This window comes from Mytilus galloprovincialis, chromosome 12 (genome assembly GCF_965363235.1).
Source record: "Mytilus galloprovincialis chromosome 12, xbMytGall1.hap1.1, whole genome shotgun sequence".
In the NCBI taxonomy this organism is placed as follows: domain Eukaryota; kingdom Metazoa; phylum Mollusca; class Bivalvia; order Mytilida; family Mytilidae; genus Mytilus; species Mytilus galloprovincialis.
In genome coordinates this window covers 51,480,464-51,500,534 of record NC_134849.1, presented here as the reverse complement: position 1 = coordinate 51,500,534, position 20,071 = coordinate 51,480,464, and the positions used below count along the sequence as shown (strand labels likewise).

The 20,071-nt window shown below is 31.6% G+C and overlaps 1 protein-coding gene across 3 annotated transcripts in view; it reads right to left on the bottom strand.

The window, feature by feature from the left end:
* LOC143054160 (cadherin-89D-like) overlaps positions 1 to 20,071 on the bottom strand; it is a 134,111-nt gene that overhangs the window by 10,690 nt on the left and 103,350 nt on the right. For all 3 annotated transcript variants that reach the window (XM_076227075.1, XM_076227081.1, XM_076227078.1), the window contains exons 2-5: positions 4,897 to 4,962; positions 4,151 to 4,311; positions 1,105 to 1,173; positions 52 to 135 (exon numbers count right to left, since the gene is read on the bottom strand). In XM_076227075.1, the coding sequence (XP_076083190.1) occupies positions 52 to 135; positions 1,105 to 1,173; positions 4,151 to 4,311; positions 4,897 to 4,962 (380 nt within the window). The remainder of the gene's footprint in view (positions 1 to 51; positions 136 to 1,104; positions 1,174 to 4,150; positions 4,312 to 4,896; positions 4,963 to 20,071) is intronic.

The following is a 20,071-nucleotide window of genomic DNA, read 5'->3' as shown; positions in this document are numbered from 1 at the left end:
TGAATGTATTCTAGATTTCTGATGATCGACAAAAAAAATAAAAATACCTACTTCATTCAGTTCTTTAGTCATGTTTATATCTGTAAATATTTCTGGAGTATGTTCATTCTCGGGTGTAATTCTAACTGTAAAATTCTGAAATGAAATAAAAACGATTAATCAATTTCTGCAAATAGAATCTATAATGTACGAAATACTATTGCAGATTATTGATGCAAAATATGCATTGGCTCTTAAGCACTTACGGACTTATCTGGTATATTTCTGTTGTTTCTCATTGTACTTCTATTAGTAGATATCATGTTTATCTCTTGATTATCTTGATGAAGTGTTGTTGCTAACAAAGTTATAAATCTAAGGGTTCTAAGTGTAATCAAGCATCTTGATAATGTCAGTTTAAGATAAATTTTTGTTTAAATCAGAGTGTTTCTTCAATTAAAGTACAATGTAACCCTCCCTAAATCAAGATATATAAGTTCTTGGTTATTCCTTTTATGATAAAAGAAGAATCAATTTGTCTTTAATTTTGGAATCAGAATCTTTGTGTAAAAGGTAGAAACGAATATTGATTTTATACTATTGCAAGAAGTTGGAGACTTAGGTTGTTACAAATGAATATAACGAATCATAATTTTTATGCGTCCGAAGATATAGTTCCGTTATATTAAAACAAATGTGTTTCAAAACATACACGATAGGTTAAGGTGATAATAAAAAAGGATGCAGCAACCAATATTGTGTAAAGAGAAAAAAATAGAGAAAAGAATAAAAGTCAGCGTTATAACTGGTTGAGCCTGAACACTATGTCTTGTCTTTGTCTAAAATGCTGATAAGTTCAATAGTTGACCTGTAAACTTCAGAAACTACTAGTATATTCCTTTTGGATTTATCATCTTAAATAGCCAAATCACACACTCCATCGGTTCTTTAAGTTCGCCATGAACATGACTTGATGAAATAATCGTTAAGCAGCGATGAATAATATAGACGTATATAGGAATGCATGCTTGCCTCTTTTAATTAAACGGTATTTTTATTAACCTGATTTTAAAAAAAATCTATCGGTTTTAATTTTTCATTGTTTTTTTTTAATGTTGTACATACAAGTGAAGGTATATTTCCGCACTGAAGGAAGAAACTATCCTTCTTTACTCCACTGCAATCTTCAGCATTCTGCAAAAGAGACATATAAAATATTATAGATTATCAATAACTTGATAAAAGTAAATACTCGGTCAGGACGAAGTACGAAACAGCATTTTCGAAAGCATAGCAAGATCAATCTATTTTTTTCCAGACTCTTTTTATTTTACTTCTGTTGTTCTCAAAGGCTTTATCAAATAGTGTTAGCTTTATCGTTGTACTTGTACTTGTAATATTTCTCTACTGTTTTCATTTCATTGTATGCGTTTTATTAAAAAAATATAATTCTGATTCCACTGTTCTATGAAAAATAGTTGGCTTGATCTAGATTGAATAGTGTAGCCCCGCCACAAAATACACTTCTGGCGTATTAAAATTTTGAACTTGTTGCCTTTTGTTGGCTGTTGTTCGTGTGATTCTTTGTCAATTGTGTTCTCCAATTTATTTATATTGTAGTCCTGTGTTGTCATTTTGATGTTATATTTCACATGGCCATAAAAGTGCGAGGTTTGGCATGCCACAAAACCAGGTTCAACCCACCATTTTTTCCTTTAAAAATGCCCTGTACCAAGTCAGGAATATGGCCATTGTTATATTATAGTTCGTTCCTGTGTGTATTACATTATAACGTTGTGTCGTTTGTTTTCTCTTATTTTTGAGTGTAAATTCACATTTCGATAAGACGTGTCACGGTACTTGTCTATCCCAAATTCATGTATTTGGTTTTGATGTTATATATATATGTTATATTTGTTATTCTCGTGGGATTTTGTCTATGTGTGTTACATTTTAGTGTTATGTCGTTGTTCTCCTCTTATATTTAATGCGTTTCCCTCGGTTTTAGTTTGTTACCCCGATTTTGTTTTTTGTCCATGGATTTATGAGTTTTGAACAGCGGTATACTACTGTTGCCTTTATTTATGTGTTTTAAATATTGGTTGAATTGTCGCAAATTGTATTTGAATTTGCATATTTATTTAGAAAGTTAGAGATTAACGATTTGCCTTAAAGTATGTGTAAGAGTTGCTTTCAACTTTTTCAAAATCGGTAAGATTTATCACATAGATATAAGAAGATGTGGTATGAGTGCCAATGAGACAACTCTCCATCCAAGTCACATTTATAAAAGTAAACCATTATAGGTCAAAGTACGGTCCTCAGCGCGGAGCCTTGGTTCACACCGCACAACAAGCTATAAAGGGCCCAAAAAATTACTAGTGTAAAACCATTCAAACGGGAAAACCAACGGTCTAATCTATATAAAAAACGAGAAACGAGAAACACTTATGAACCACATCAACAAACGACAACTACTAAACATTAGATTCCTATTTTGTATAAACATCTGCTTACTGGTCTTTGTGTATCGTTGGACTACTGTCTCATTGACGTAAACACACCAACTTCTATAATTTGTATTAGAAATAGATGAAGAGAACAGGCACATTAAGAAATGAGGAAAGAAATGATGAAACGAACAAAAACTTACTAAAGAGAAAAAGTTGCAAAATGTATTCAACGTTTTAATACTGCTAAAATAAATTTCGATAATAATATTTCTCACAGATTGAAGACGTTTCTTAATAATATCTTTATTTGTCTTATAAGTAACATTATACTTTTGACATAAACAAAAGTAACAACAATAATTAAATAACTGAGTTGAACACACACATATCTATATATATACAAGTATAACTAATTAAGAGTCCCCTGTCCTCAGCTCTAAAGACTGTTTTATAAAGGAACCTGTTTTTTCACTTGGTTTATATTAGAAGGATTTAGTATAGGACTACTTGTTTTTGAGTATCAGATAGATTTGGAAACATAGGATTATCTTTTGCCATGTAATTAAAAAGTTTTATACGTAAAACATTATTAATTTGACAGTGGAGGAGAAAGTGATTTTCATCTTCTAAGGTTTTACAAGTTGGACATGTTCTATTGTCTCGAGGTATTTTTAGATATCTCCCCTTCTCAATGAGCAAATTATGGTCACGAATTCTAATTTTTGTAAACAAACGTCTAGTTTCAAAATTTTGATATTTTAAATAAAATTCTTGGTCTTGTTTGACTTTAATATTTTTGTAAAGAAAAAGTTTGTTATTTTCGTTCAAACTGTTTATTTTATTTTCCAGTAGTTCTGAATAAAATTTTCTTGTAATATTCTTAATCCAAGTCTTTAGTTTGTTAACTTGTTCCATATTTTGACAGGACATTACTTTTTGTGTATCAATATTCATTTCTTGTGTTAAATCTTTGATAAACGTGGATGAAGTATAAATTCCTTGTGAATCAAGGTGTTTACTTAATGTATAACTTTCTTTTAGTAATGGGTTTATGTTTTCAGTATTTAATCTAGCCCAATAAAGAATTGTTTGTGTTTTTATATATTTTTCTATTGGTTGTCTACCAAGTTCAGCTTTAACACCTTTATAAGCAGATGTTTTTTTAGTACCTAGAATACATTTACAGAAATTAACATGAACCTTTTCGAAGGGAGTCTTATCCAAATATTGGAAATTATCTATATCTTTGTTTTGGGATTTTAATCTGCCTTTTGCTCTATAATAAGATTGATATTAATAAGGCAACCATTATTAGTCTTAAATGCTGCAAAAGGTGTACGAGACTTCGAAAGGGAATTCACCTCCTTTTACACGTTTAAAACTATCTATGTATGACATTGTAAAAGTACTCTTAGTGTAGTAAATTAAATCATTGACTGTATGTAAACAGATATTGATTCAATAGACATACGCTGTTTAAGAGATGGGTCATGACTCTCTATTGATTGACATTTTGATGTGAGGAAGACGTCTAAAATTACCTTAGCCAAAGCTGAAAAAAATATTATCAAGTCACGGAGTTAAGACTAGTTGTTATCTTTATACTTCGACACATGCTAACGTGAATGTTATTTTTTAGTGTTACATCAGAGAGATCTTTCCAGTATCACATCGTCTCAATTACTTCTTAAGATGATCATTACTCTAACAATACTTACATCTAAATCAGTGCTTCCAGTAACATTAACTATCAGGTTGAGCCAGATTTCATTTGATTCGGTAACGTTGATAAAATAAACATCTACAAATGAATTGTTTGGCTTGATGACTCTCCATGATGAATCATAATCAGTCCTCCATATGATCTGATCTTCGTGCCCTATAGATAATAATATTCATAATGTTAAATGAGGTTTGAAGAATTTATATATCTACGATTTCGAAAATGATAAGATACCTTGTTATTTTTATATAAATATATATCACCCCAACGAAGTTTGACATATTTATGTTATAGATATTCTGCCTTTTTCATTATATGTTTTATTATTATCATTAAAATACATTTATCCCTTCAATGTTGCTTAGATATTTAGACCGGTTTTAATTAAACTTGTCCTTAACGGGTTTTTTATTTAAATGATATCTGTAATGAGTATATGTGGCGACAGTTTTAAGTTATTTCAAAATGACTATTGTATGTATACATGGAAATTGTGAATAAATTTACATAAAACCTGATGAGAAAACCCATTAAAGTTGAATTTCTTGTATAATAGCAATGTTTTCGTCATCACATAGACAACTAACATGACTAAGATGTTGATTCATCATCCCTAGTATCATACGAATTGAGGTTACTTTTAGAATTTATCAAAACAAATATCTACCGCATACATGTGCCACAAAATACATATAATAGATCAAACCTCATCTTCATTGAAATAATCTCAGTTGTTCTTACCAATTCGAGTTTCCTCTTTGATATTCCACACTTCTCGATTATTATCGGTAATGCAATCTGTCTTTACTACAAAAAAAAGTAGTGAAATATTTGCTTAGCATGCATGTAGCAAATAATAACAATGTAGAGGTTAAAATGTATGAAAAAATGGGCGTGCAAAAAATTAAAGTCACAAAATCTCTGAGCTCTGAGGAAAATTCAAAACGGAAATTCCCTAAAGCCACCAGCACTTCGCCATCGGACATCAAATTAAATGATTTTGCTGGTAAGTTTTCAGCCAGGTCATTTCTTGTTTTTCTTTTCCTTCAACTTTGTTTATTTATTTTTATTTTGAAGCGTACCTGAATTCTGAAATATGTGTCATGCATTTTTCCTGTAAATTGTGAAAGCATTATTCCCTTCAGATGTAGAGTAAACATCAATGCTTAAACTAAAAACATGCTGAAACAATCGAAAACCTTAAAATTTAGATGGAAAACTATAATTGCTGATTTGTTTGAATTGATGAAGTTCTCTTGAAGTAAAAAGTTTTGGCAGATAAATACATAAATAAACGATAGCCTCAAAATTTGTAACAAAAACCCTTTCTGTCATTACCCTTAGAGTGGCGTTTAAAATGCACAACAGGGTTATATAGAATAATACATGGATAAATCCGTACAGCATGCTGTATCAGATTGAGGAACCAATATCAACCCGAGGGCCGAAGGTCCCGAGGATTGATATTGGTCGAGTGGTGATACTACATGCCAAATTGGTCTAAATTTACAAAAACAAATTCATATCAAGTCTATTGGCTAAAGTGCAAAGGACAAGAAATAGTTCTCGATTGTATTATTAACATAAAAAATATTTTACCTAGAATTTCAAAAAAAAAAACTATAATTTAAAAACATTTAAGCATTAACATGGTCAAAAAAGATGAAGAATACTCTCTTAGAAATTTGAATAATAAAGTCTTATTGAATATATCGTTTGATCAAAAATATCACTTGGTGTAAATTAACCAATTATCAGAATTGACGAACAGACGCCATTGATGCCTTGATTTGAATTTCACTACAACAAATAACAAACACTGATTTTGTTTGGATATTGAATTGTCATGGCAACATTTAATCAAAATTCATTCATAAAACAACAACAACTGTTACAACAACAGTACACAACCAAAATATTTGTCAATCAATAAAATGTTGATGATGATTGAACTAATCATTGTATCACAGCTGGGCGATCCAAAGCTGGTGTACTGAAGGGCGGTCCATTCAGCAATATTTCAGAATTAGCAGCTGAGCTATCCATAGTCTGCATAAAATGAAGTAAATTTCGCTCCGGTTGTGTGACTTCTTCAGCATGTTACCTTGACGGATATATGTATGAAGACTGGAGCATCTGAAAAATAAAAAAAACCAGCAGCAAACAAAGTTCAATTCTTAAGGGTGGGAGAGGATGGGTCTTAATTTTTTAACGTCCACTCTGTTCGGTTTTCAAGGTAAAAGAGACCGTTAAATTGCACGGACTTTTACTACTCCGCTGTCACATGCTCAAATTAGCATAATAAGAGTAAGGACGACTCGATTTGTCGAGTCTCAATACATGTATATGTTAATTCAATAAATGAATTTAATTTTCATTTAATTAAATTCTATTATTGAATATATCGTTTGATCAAAAATATCACTTGGTGTAAATTAACCAATTATCAGAATTGAAGAATGAACAGACGCCATTGGTGCCTTGATTTGAATTTCACTACAACAAATAACAAACACTGATTTTGTTTGGATATTGAATTGTCATGGCAACATTTAATCAAAATTCATTCATAAAACAACAACAACTGTTACAACAACAGTACACAACCAAAATATTTTTCAATCAATAAAATGTTGATGACGATTGAACTAATCATTGTATCACAGCTGGGCGATCCAAAGCTGGTGTACTGAAGGGCGGTTCATTCAGCAATATTTCAGAATTAGCAGTTGGGCTATCCATAGTCTGCATAAAATGAAGTAAATTTCGCCAAAATTATAATTCGGACTTTAGTACAGAATGATAATCCGCCAAAAAATTTACCCATGACAATTCAGTTATCTCCAATTCTATAATCAACTTAACAACATTTAAACAGTCAAAATAATAAAAGATATTGCGAATTCAACATTTATATAACAACCAAATTTCACAGACGGTTGTTTGGACTGAAATGACAAAATAAATGTATTTCCATCCATTGTCAATATGAACTATGTTTTTTTTAAATTAAAGGTGATCGTGAGGAAATACAACACAATGTGGATACTTTATGAATGTTTCAAGTGCTGATTGAATTTGATTCAAGAAAATATCATTTCCAATAAATGATAGATGTACTCCATCGTCAGAATATAGCGCTGGATGACGGTCGTCAAATTCTGGATATTTGATAACGTATCCTCCATGTTTGAGTATATAAGATCTCACTCCCCTATTTATTCTCTTTCTTGTAACTTCCATGGCATGGTCATCGCTTGAGTAACGCCATGAACGCCTGGGAAGAATGCTTGACCATATAAGAGAGCAATTTGGGAGCATTTGAGACAGAATTGCTATTGTGAATTTAATGTGATATAGCAGAGCACCACATGGTACATTTCCTATGTCATTTCCACCACAATGCAATATCAACGCACGTGGAATTTTGCTGCATAAATTAATTATGCTGTTAACGGTGCCAACAACATCGTCCCATTTCATACCAGATTTAACTGCCCATCGCAAAAAAACAATTATTATTTTTTAAAAGACCTAAATTACTACCTGAAGGTCTGTTCTCTGAGTGATCACGAGCACTGCATAATATTGAAGAACCAATAATCCATATTTCATTACTAAGACAAGCTGAAATTATAAGTTATTTGGTTAGCTCAATTCTTATATAACGTTTAAAGGATGCCGATTTCCAACGACCTAAAGTCATAATGTCTTCATCAGTATGGCCATTCATAGCAAAATGTGTAGCTGCACCTATTCGAAATGAATGCGTGTTGTACTCATTTGGATTACAATCAATAAATTTCATGGTCTTGCATAGCACACTAGAAAATTGATATCGTGTTACACCGGTTTTGATAAAATGACAAAAAAGTGGTCCATTGTTTTTGTGTCTTATTGAAATAAAGTTTAATAACAATCTCACCGGGCAAATATCTACTTGATTAAACCTTTCAACTGTTAATGTTGTAGATAAACCTTTTTGGTCTGTTTTCGAAAAGGGAATTGTGATATATGCAGATTGTGAATGATGTGAAACATTGACATCGTCATTATTAATGACATGTTGCGTATTTCTATTAATTGTAATTTCACCAATTCTCAAAAATGCAAAAAATGCTAATGAAAACATGGATCTAAATAACGTACATTCATATACTGAAGAACAGACAAATTGCAACGAGTTTATTAATCGAGCTAATATTTCTAAAGTTATAGGTTTGCGACTATCTACTACACCATATAATTTGTCCATTTCTTTCAACATTTTTTGTATAATGAACGATGAAGTCAAATCTGTGAGCTCATCTATTCGTAAATAATAGCTTAAACCTGATAAGTACACCTTAACCGTTGCAGGAGCATACCCTAATTTTGATAAATACGCAACATAATTTACTAAATGCGAAATACTGGGCGGCCATGTATTTCCTAAACCTTCTTCTAATCTAAATGAAACAAATGAAGTCAGTCCATTGTTATACGTTTTCCATCTGTTCTGAGAATTCGATGCGTCCAATAGCTTTGCTATTTATGGCCTAAAATGATCCAAAATTCCTCCGGAATTGTAGCTGGATGTGTATCTGCTGTCAGAGCCAGACTTTTGAATTTCTGATATTTTTTACGAGAAATACAATCTGCAATTATATTTGTATAACCAGGAATGAATTGTGCTTTTATGTAAAAATTGCCTAATAACGACCAATATACTATGTGTCTAACAAGGTTCATAATTCGTATAGATTTTGACGTCTTCTTATTTAAAATTTCAACCACGGCATTATTATCCGAAATAAATAAAATGTTCTTTTTTTGAAATAGATTACCCCATAAATAAACAGATAGTGCAATAGGTATCATTTCTAAATATGATATATCCCTGAGAACCTCAGTACCAGACCATTCTACAGGCCATTTAAGAAAAGCCCATTTACCTTGGAAATAGCAGCCACACCCTTTTGTTGAACCACCAACGCTGTCAGTAAATAGTTGTAAAACTGAATTTGAAGTCCAATCAATGTCAAGCATGTAACTAATGCCGTTAAATTTGTCTAAAAACAATTCCCATTCCAATAAGTCTTGATACATGCCTTCTGTGATTCTGACATAATGATGCGGTTTCTTTGCGTGACTACTTGCCAAATAAATTCGTCTGCTAAATGCTCTGCCGGCAGGTAGAGCTTTTGCACAAAAAGCTAATGACACACACAAAGATTGTAGGTCCCTTAAAGTGACCTTTTTCCTACCCAATACCCATTTAATTTTCGACTTTAACTCCAATACTTTGTCCTCCGGAATTTGTATTAGCATTTTTTCTGTGTCTATAAGTAAACCTAAATAACTAAGTTTTGTTGTTGGGCCTTCTGTTTTTTCATGAGCAATTGGGACTCCAAGACGACAACATACTCTATCAAAACTATTCATCAGATTTTTACAATCCTCAGTATTACTTTTACCGACAAATAAAAAATCATCCAAATAATGATCAAGATTATCTGAATTGGACTCATTCATGACAGCCCATTGAATAAAAGTTGAAAATTTTTCGAATAAGCAATTTGATTCTGAGTACCCCATAGGCAATGATTTATCTATGAAATAATATTCATTAAGTTTAAACCCTAATAGATCAAAGTCCCCTGGATAACTTTTTAGCAATCTTAAGGCGGATTTAATGTCCTTTTTTCCAATTTCCATATTTGAACCCAATCTTTTAATCAAATCAATAGCATTGTCGAAAGACGAATACTTTACTGTAGTAAACTTTTCATCAATAAAGTCATTTACACTCAAATTTGGCGGAAAAGACAAGCATGATAAGTGCGTAATCAATCTAAATCCACCAGTTTTCTTAGGAATTACACCGATAGGCGAACACCTTAGATTAGATATAGGTCTAATAAAAAAGGACCAGCTATGTGACCATTTTTTACTTCACTCATGACTTTTTCCCATGCCACCCAAGGATTTTGGATGACTGAATGTAAATTTTTTGATTCAATCCTACATCGTGGTCCAAAATAATTTAACCTAAAACCTTCAGAAAATCCCTTATATAATATCATTGCATCATGTTGATTTGGGTAATTGAAAAGGAGTTTATTTAATTCTGTGACATTGATCGGAGTTAAGCCAAGACACCATATGTCCAGCGGATTAATTAAAGATTCTGAAAAATATAAAATTTAATTGTTAAATGTGTGTGGTGCGGCCATTTGAAGGGCAGGGAATCTGCTTCCTCGAGGTCTAAATCCTTGATTCGAATTCGCTGCTCTTTGAAAATGTGTTTGAGTTCTAGGTGCAAAATTTCTAGCAACTCTTACTGTATTTTGATATGTGCCTCGGGCTGCATTTTGAGCACGAGCATATGACTGGTTACTATTTGCTTGTTGTGGACAGCCAGCGAAAGGGTGGGCCATTCCACATTTCATACATAAATGGGTGTAAAAACAATTTTGTCGATGACACGCTCCCTTAAAATTGTAATCATAGCATGGTCGATTACCTACACTTGTCTGTTGAATTGTTTTAGCCTCCGGTTCCCCACACTACAAAAGTCAAAAAGTCTGAAAAGACCAGTTATTGTCTTGATTTGCATGAATTTTTACTCGACATTCTCCAAAAGTATGACTTGTGTCTTAATTTTCCTTGACAAATTCTCATTTATATCAAATTTGTCTGAAATTTTCTCGACATATTCTTGACATTCTGGATATGGTCTTAAAATTTCTTGACAAATTCTTGACATTTAAATACTGTCTTGAAATTTGTCGACATATTCTCGACATTCTTATTTTTTCTCAGTATGGCTTGACATATTCTGAACATTTGGAATTGTGTCTTAAATTTACTTGACAGTTCTGAGTTTTACAAATCATGACCAATATTCATGATATAACTTCAATCTTTATTTCTCTGTACATAATATACTGCTGTTTTAAGTTGCACTACTTACAAAAAATATGAAAGTTAGGCATGAACAATAATTGAAAATTTGGATATCTAAATATTTTTACAAATGCAAATATGGCTATGAAATCTAATGTATAAAATAATTTAAATGTGAGTGTGTTGATATAAAACAATTTAAATGTGGGTTTTTAAAAAAATAAAAATTTTGATTCCTAAATCTTATTAATTAAATGATTAAAACCAATCATACTGTTTACATATTTCATTCTACATTCATAATATTGAATGTTAATATGGTAAATAATTATTGTATAATAATGTGGCTTATATAAATGGCAAATGATGATGATATACAAAGCATTCATTTAACAGAAGAAAAATGTGTGTAATGTCATCTGTTAATATATTAAGTATTACACATGGACAGGATGTTCCCATAAAAATAAGGTATTCCACACCCAAAATACACGCAACTGTTAAATAGAACTTACTGATTTACCTGTAAGCAGCCTTACAACTTATCAGTTGACCATTCAAAAGATTAAAAGAAAATTATTATCTACTGCAGTAATAATATAAAAAAAAATGTATTCATAATGGGTCCTATCAATGATTTCTATAGAAATCATTGGTCTTATGAAATGGATCTCAAACAGACATGCACAATATAGATCCAAACATTTTTTTTCTTTTCAGGAAAGAGTTATCACAATTTTTTTTTTTGGATAAAAAAATTATAAAATTCAACATTCAAACTTGAATAAAAAATGTTTTTGGGTTGTTCTAAAAAATGAATAAGGTTTTTGAATCAAGATGAGAACAAATTCTTTGACCTACACGAAATCCCCCTCTTTTTTTAGCCACTCAAACCCAAAAGATGAATTGTGGGGTCCAAAAGAGACACATGGTCACATTTTAAATCTGCCTTCAAGACACCTATTTTAGTAAAGCAAATTTGACTGGCAGTGTTGCGAGTGGCAAAAAACTAAATGCTGTTTGTTAGCTACTTCAACTTATATTCCAAGTGAAAACAATTAATTAAATGTTTAATAAAAATAAATAAAAATTAAACTACATGGGGGATTATTCAGGGTATTCCAACTTTGGTGCAAAAAGGTATCTTACTATACCAAATTTAGCCTTGATTCTTCAAAGTGTAGTTTAGCCATAATAAAAAGGAGTATATAACAGCAATAGAATGTCATAAACAGTGCAGAATAAGTCTGTTCACATTTCAGGCAAAATTTATACTGTTGAGATAGTTTCAAGACATATTTAAGACTGTCAAGAATGTGTCGAGACATATTCAGACATTATTTAGAACGTCAAGAATATGTCAAGACATATTCAGACATTATTAAGAATGTCAAGAATATGTCAAGACAGATCGAGACAAATTTAAGACAGTCAAGAATTGGTTGAGACTAATCCAGACTCTTATCAGATGAAACAGGAAGTGTCGAGAAATTTTAAGACAATGTTCAGACTGTCAAGACACTTGTCAAGACAAATCAAGAAGCTTATTAGACAAATTAATACTATGTCAAGAATTTTTAAAAATTATTCAGACCAATTAATAATGTCGAGTAAAAATTCATGCAAATTCAGACAAAAACTGGTCTTTTCAGACTTTTTGACTTTTGTAGTGCCATTAGCTATGACGGTGTACCATAAAATGCCATCAATGGAAGACCAAGATCTTGTAGGTTTGCCATTCTTAATCTAAATTGCTGGTCATAACAATAAATCTTCTCAAAAGACACTTGTGTACCTCTAATGATTGACATATAAGTGGTCAATTCATTAGCTAAATTTGGAAAACGTTGAATAAATATTTTCATATAGTTTATAAATGCATCAGTCCATGACTCAATGTTTTGAATAGATTTAACTTTGCTGTTTTTGTTTGATGTGATTACAAGTGAACCGGCTGCATTATCATAACTTATAACATTTTGAGGTCTGTCAATTTGACTAATAAAGTTTTGATAAAGAAGTAGTGACAAATCTATGTATTCTCTATTCCATATTTTTTCTTTTAAATTTTGAGATACGTAAACATCACATTCTGACTGATTAGGTATAAGCATATGATCATTATTTATCTCACCATTTTGATTAGGCATTGGTTCAGGAGCTGGAATTTCAAAATGGCGCTTGTACGTTCAGCGCTTGTGTTACGGGACCTTGCAAGGCAGGTTGTCTTTCAATAGGCAAAGGAGCCTGGATTGGTAGAGGAAGAGGTGCTTGTACTTCACCAACAACTGCCCCCACATCTTGAATTCCTGGTGCAGCAACTGCACGGTTCCTCCTTCCGCGTCGTCTCTCTGGTGGTTGAGTTTTAACAACGGGCACTCGTGCGCGCCCATTCCCATTTCTCCGTCGACTAATTCTAGGCATTTGTATAAACGAAATAGGTTAAAAATTGAAATACTGACTAACATCACATAATTAGTATCATCTGTCTCTTAATTTAATTTATTTTTATAACAGTATCAATGCATCGACTTCAATATTAATTTACTCATATCTATCAACTCAATCATTTGATCTTAAATCAATAATTTAATTCCTTAAATTGTCTCTTATCTAAATAAATGTCTCACCGGTACATGTATATCACGAGAATGACGTGTAAAATATATAAATAAGAATAATTAACTTAATCTGTAAACATACACATACCTGCCTCTACGAATTATAACAGGTATAATACTTTTACATTCTGCATCAAGGATAAATTAAAATGTGAAATTAAAAATATTTAGGCAATGCATGTACTAGTAAAAATTATTCATTTAAAAATTTCCAATACCACGTGGCCCATCCGCACGTTAAATTCGACGAAATAATAAATTAATTTAATTATTACAAAAAACATAAATGAAATCTTTAAATCCGAATTAAATTCAAAATATGAATTCTTAAACGAACTAATTAAAACAATACTTATCTTGATAGTGTATGTAAAATATTTCTCTTAATTTTTTAACGTCCACTCTGTTCGGTTTTCAAGGTAAAAGAGACCGTTAAATTGCACGGACTTTTACTACTCGGCTGTCACATGCTCAAATTAGCATAATAAGAGTAAGGACGCCTCGATTTGTCGAGTCTCAATACATGTATATGTTAATTCAATAAATGAATTTAATTTTCATTTAATTAAATTCTATTATATCCGAAAAAGTGTGTATTATACTTTCAATACTTTCTAACATGGTCAATAACACTTAATTTTCCACCTCTCCAGCATGGTCAATATTTTAATCAGATGCATTTTCTTTGTAAATGAATATATTTTATTGATGATTCAACTTCCCTATTCATTGTTTTAAATGATTAAATTTAGTTCAAAATTGTGTATCGTTACTATTGCACACTAATATTTTTGTCTCGTAACTTGAGATCTCATGATTTTTACAAAACAATACATAGGGCATTTCATCGCCATTCGAACATGAACAGTAGTCAAGGTTCATCTCATTTCTTAGTTATTTGTCGACCTGCCTTTGCGTTACGAAACTTTATTTTTCAAATTCGTTTTCGATGTTTTTACTTCATCTAATGAAATAAACTTAACTATAAATGTTAACTGACATGTCATTTGGTCTCTGGTGGCGTGTTGTCTCATATGCAATCATACAACATCTTCTTATTTTTGTATTTAAGGAATGACTGTAATATTTTTTCTGTCTATGAAGAAATAACATAAAAATGTGGTGCACACTGAATAACGCGCGGAGCGGGTTATTTAACAGCTTGCATCACATTTTTTATGTTATTTCGAATAGACAGAAAAAATATTACAGTCATTTCTTATAATTTAATTCTAAATTCCATTTTAAACCGTAGAAAACCATGAAAAAACGTTGATGACGTCACGGTCACATGACTAAATTATGTCTATGGGCTCATAACAAAATAACGTCAGCCAACCAGAAGACGCGTTACATCCAAAATTAAATTATTCTTTGATGTAGAATCAGATTTTACTTTGGAGTTCGGTATTTTTGTTATTATATTTTTTATATATATATGTATCCTATTGTAAATGAGTAGCTTTTAATTGGCAACTGTTTATCGTCAAATCCACTACTGACACTTTGAAATTAAAACGTCAGCCTTTACATTTTATTCATGGAAAAGGGTGAGCAATTTAAACCATAAGTCGTACAAAGGCATACCAAAAGAAATCAAACACTTATTGATCAGTCTAAAAAACACTAAAATAAGTGCATAAAAAAGTAAAGATTGAGCACCATAAGCCGACACCATAACCGAAGTGTATTGGCAGATTTAGAAGTAAATTATTTGTCCACTAGTTTTCTGGATGAAAGCTTTCCTATTGATCACCAAGATCATATTAGTACATTCCAAGATATTTGACCGTTATCGACATTAAAGTGTTTATAGAAATAATCTAAAGGATAGAAAGGGAGAGCAGATTCAGTAAGGAAGCAACGTTAAAGAGAGTCGTAACCTTCTTTTTTTTGCTCATATATACAATAAAGCATAGGCATCGACGATTATGATAATTTTTTGTGTCCTTGGAGTGTAAGGAAGTCTATTGCTGATAAATAGTTTCTTTATTTGGAGTCACTTGAACGCTACATTTCGAAATGATCTTTAGTTTATTAATTTCAAGTATAACAAACACATAGACTATTCGTAATTGAGCATTGAAGATTGAATTATAATTCCATACTGATTTGTAGTCATAAATAAGTTCTAAATCAGGAACAACGAAGGCAAAAAATGCATTTGAATCTTTGTAAGAGATTACTTTTGCACAAAAATTAAAGAGACGACTTGAACTTTGAAAACCGGATTTACGATATTTCCTATCATCTTCTGGTCACCGGCCTTGCTTAAGACGAAAAGATCAAGTTACCATGAACATGCTTCCTAAAACGTTATGATGGGATGAATTTGTATTAGTTAAAATATACTTGTTATTTGTACCCTCAACACTTATTCTTTCCATTTTAGTTGTTCTTTCGAGGACTTATAGTGTTGATGGGGGGTTTTTTTTTTTTGCTTATAATTAACTCATCATAAATACCAGAATTTAAATTTTGTATTTGCGCCGAAATTTTCAAAATACCTACACAATAATAATCATTTTCCAAAATTGAAAAAAGGTGTATGTAATAATTAGAACCTTATTATAAACGACGACGTGTTTTTCACTGCAGGATGCAAAATTATAACTAAATAAGAATCAATATATCTACAAATATTGACTTACCTTAAACAATTTATTATTAATATCATTTTTGTCTTTTGCAAAAATGTATTCAAATGAGATTAGAAATTTATATTTTGAGGATACACAAATCTAAATGTTGTTTTTTCATGTTTTTATTATGTTGTTTGTCGTTTGTTTGTTTTCGGTTTAGGTTTTTTTTTCCATGTCTTGTTATATCCCTTTGGTATCCCTATTTCTTTTTTTATATATACATTTCCAACATAAAAGCAGAGTACCCAGTGAATATTTTTGTTATTATCTACTGAAAAGTAACAAAAGTGGATCTCCGAGATAGAAGAACACAATGTGCGTCAACTTCGAGCAAATTCTAAACTCTTGAATATCAAAACTCTTCTTAATCGAACTTAGTTTGTATGCTGTCATGAAACACAAATATTTTGTTTTGGTTTTTGACAAATGTTGCTTAGACATTTTACTGCTCGAAATTGTTCAGCAAAATCATTTGTGAAATGTTTATGTTATTATTATTATTATTATTATTATTATTATTACAAGGCATTTTTATAGCGCATTATATAAAAATACAATTACTCTAAGCGCTTTACATGTTAAAACAAAAATACACAAGTTCGTACATACACGAAATTACAAAGTTAAAAATATACCGAAATATGTATAAAGCATACATCAAATCAACTATAAAAAGTTAAGACTACAGCAACTTGGTAAAAAATTACTTAAAAGAATTATTAATGAATAAGTAAAAATTTTAATATTAAATATTTCTAAAACTTGCTAAATTTTGTATTTAAAATAAGTTACTAAAATATTCCGACTTGTAAAAAAATAAATTAAAAATACAAACGTTATATCGAAATATACAGAAAGTCATAAAATCAGAATAAAATGTACAAAATATTAAAAATCAACATCAGTCAAATACAACCAATCACAGTTCCAGGTCTTAACTTATGAGCGATCCACAAATGCAACTTTGAATAGATGCGTCTTCAGTTCTTTCTTAAACAGTTCTAGCGATTGTTCATTTCGAAGATTTGTTGGAAGGCTATTCCACAGAGTTCCGGCCGCCACATCGAACCTCCGTTCACCATACATTTTGGTCCGTGCATTTTTTGGCATCTCAATTAAAGAAGCATTTTCAGATCGCAACGATCGTGCTGGTTTGTAAAAATGTATTAGTTCACTAAGATACGCAGGTGCAAGTCCATGAAAGGCTTTGAATGCGTAAAGCAACAGTTTGTACTGGCATCGGAATTTGAATGGTAGCCAATGCAGAGTCATAAGTGTTGGAGTTATATGTTCAAACTTCTTTTTGCGGGTCACTAGTCTGGCAGCTGTGTTCTGAACACGTTGAAGTTTGGATAGACTTGAGGCATTCACACCATACATCAAAGCATTACCGTAATCAAGTCGCGACGTAACAAGAGAGCATACAAGAGTTTTGCAAGCGTCCTCCGTTATATATGATCGAATCCGTCCTATGTTACGAATCTGATGGAAACAGGATTTGGTTATTGCATTTGTCTGTTGCTGCATGCTGAGGGTTTGATCGAGAAAAACTCCAAGATTTCGAACACAGGTAGATTCACTAAGTATAGTTCCGTCAAAATTCAGTTGTAACTTACTAAGACTTTTGACTTTGTGTTTTGGAGCAAAAACAATCAATTCGGTCTTGTCCTGATTTAACTTCAACATATTTGTACACATCCAAGTTTTGATATCTTCCAAACAAGCTTCTAGGCGCTCGGTAATGTCATCCCAGTTATCTAATGGCTTGATGACTTGGTAAATTTGCGTATCATCCGCATAACAGTGGTATGCCATGCCATGCTTCTTACATATTTCACTAACCGGGTACGAAAACATGGAGTAAAGTCTCGGTCCAAGCACGGAACCCTGTGGGACGCCATATGTCAGAACCATATTGTCGGAGTGAACAGATCCAATAGAGACACATTGCTGCCTATTAGTCAAGTATGAACGAAGCCACGACAAGGCTGTTCCAGATATACCAAAAGTATACTGTAGACGATCGAATAGAATGTCGTGATCGATCACGTCGAACGCTGCTGAGAGATCCAACATCAGCAATATTACACAAGAGTTGTTGTCGAGTGCGCATGTAATGTCATGATGAACACGGATCAGTGCTGTTTCAGTTGAATGTCCAGTGCGATATGCTGACTGCATATCGTCATGTAAAGAGTTCAACATGATATGAGATCCAAATCTCGTGTCAACAACTCTCTCGACAACTTTGGATACAAATGGCAAGTTTGACACTGGGCGGTAATTTTTTAGAACTTCTTTGTCTAGGTTCGCTTTCTTAAGTGATGGCCGCACAACTGCCTCTTTGAAAGTTGAAGGTACTATTGATTCAGCTCATGTAATCTTATGTAATCAGATGGGGTTTGTTAATCAATAGTGTAATACCGTTGCAGGATAGGAATGTGTACTCACATGTTCCCTTGATAAATGTTTAAAAAAAAATTATATGAAGTTATCAAACCCTTGAATAAAGTGTTATTTATTCATACAGTTTTATGTTTGCACCATGACAAATCAAAAAATTACATAAGATTAGGAAATGTTATCCCCTTCTGAAGTATATTAAATGACACAACTATTACAATAAAATATATAGAATGCAAGAGAAAATTGATGAGCAGATTAAATGTGTTTCAAGTAAAATGTATAATGTTCCATGCTTTTTAATCTCTTACATTTTTTAAACGGTTTGTACAATCTTTTACTCATATTGGAACGTTGATTAAATGTGTCATCATTTACGACATAATCATCCTCGTAACTGATACATCTTTAAAAACTATTTTCTTTTTCAGGTAACAGGGAGTTGGGGACTGTCGATCATGCTCCGTACAATTAGTTCAACTCAGAAAAAGTAAACAGACAAAAACAATAGATCTAAGAGTACTCAGAAGTAGTAAAGAAATTTGAAAGTCTAATTTCAACTGACAAAAAAACGCCTTTTCCGAAAGAACAACATTTGAAATATAACATTGATTAAAAATCATAGGTGTTCACAGAAAAAAGAAAATCTTTTTACTAAAACACAATGAAAATAGAAAATGAAAAGCTAATATAATGAGGAAAACCTAGTATGCATTCAATAAATATTTCTTGTAATGGTTTTATTAGCAACTTTTAAGTGCAATTACACAATCGAATTCATAAACCACTTTCTAATCCCTGATAAAATTCTTAATATCACATAAGCCCGGTCTTTTTTACATTTAATTGACTTTTAGTACCGTCATACTAGTGCTTTTTTGGAATCTCGTACCAAATACGTTTGATATTCTACAGGAAATTTCTTTACAAATTGCATGATTGTATAAGCATGCTCACGTTATTAATCAGTTTAATTGATTACAGTTTGTAATCTTAAAGTGCCTGCTTTTAATTATTATTGAATGGATACTTTTTTTAAATACACATCATAGACGAGAAGGAACAGCTGTGATTATCATCAAGTTTAAGCAAATAGTTGCTATTTTGTTCTTCAAGTTGTAACAGATATTCAAATAATAGTGTCCACTCTTTATAATTACGAGAAAACATGGGTTTCCAAAATAATTGCAAATAACAACATATATATAATCGTGGTAAATTGGTATAAAAAGGGGTATGAAGGGAGCAAACAAAACATGAGCTGAAGTTAAAGCAGACAAAATAATTATAGCATAACAAATACGAAAAAGAGACTAGCAAATACACAAAAAACTTCTTAGAAAGCTCAAGATTGAGTAACAT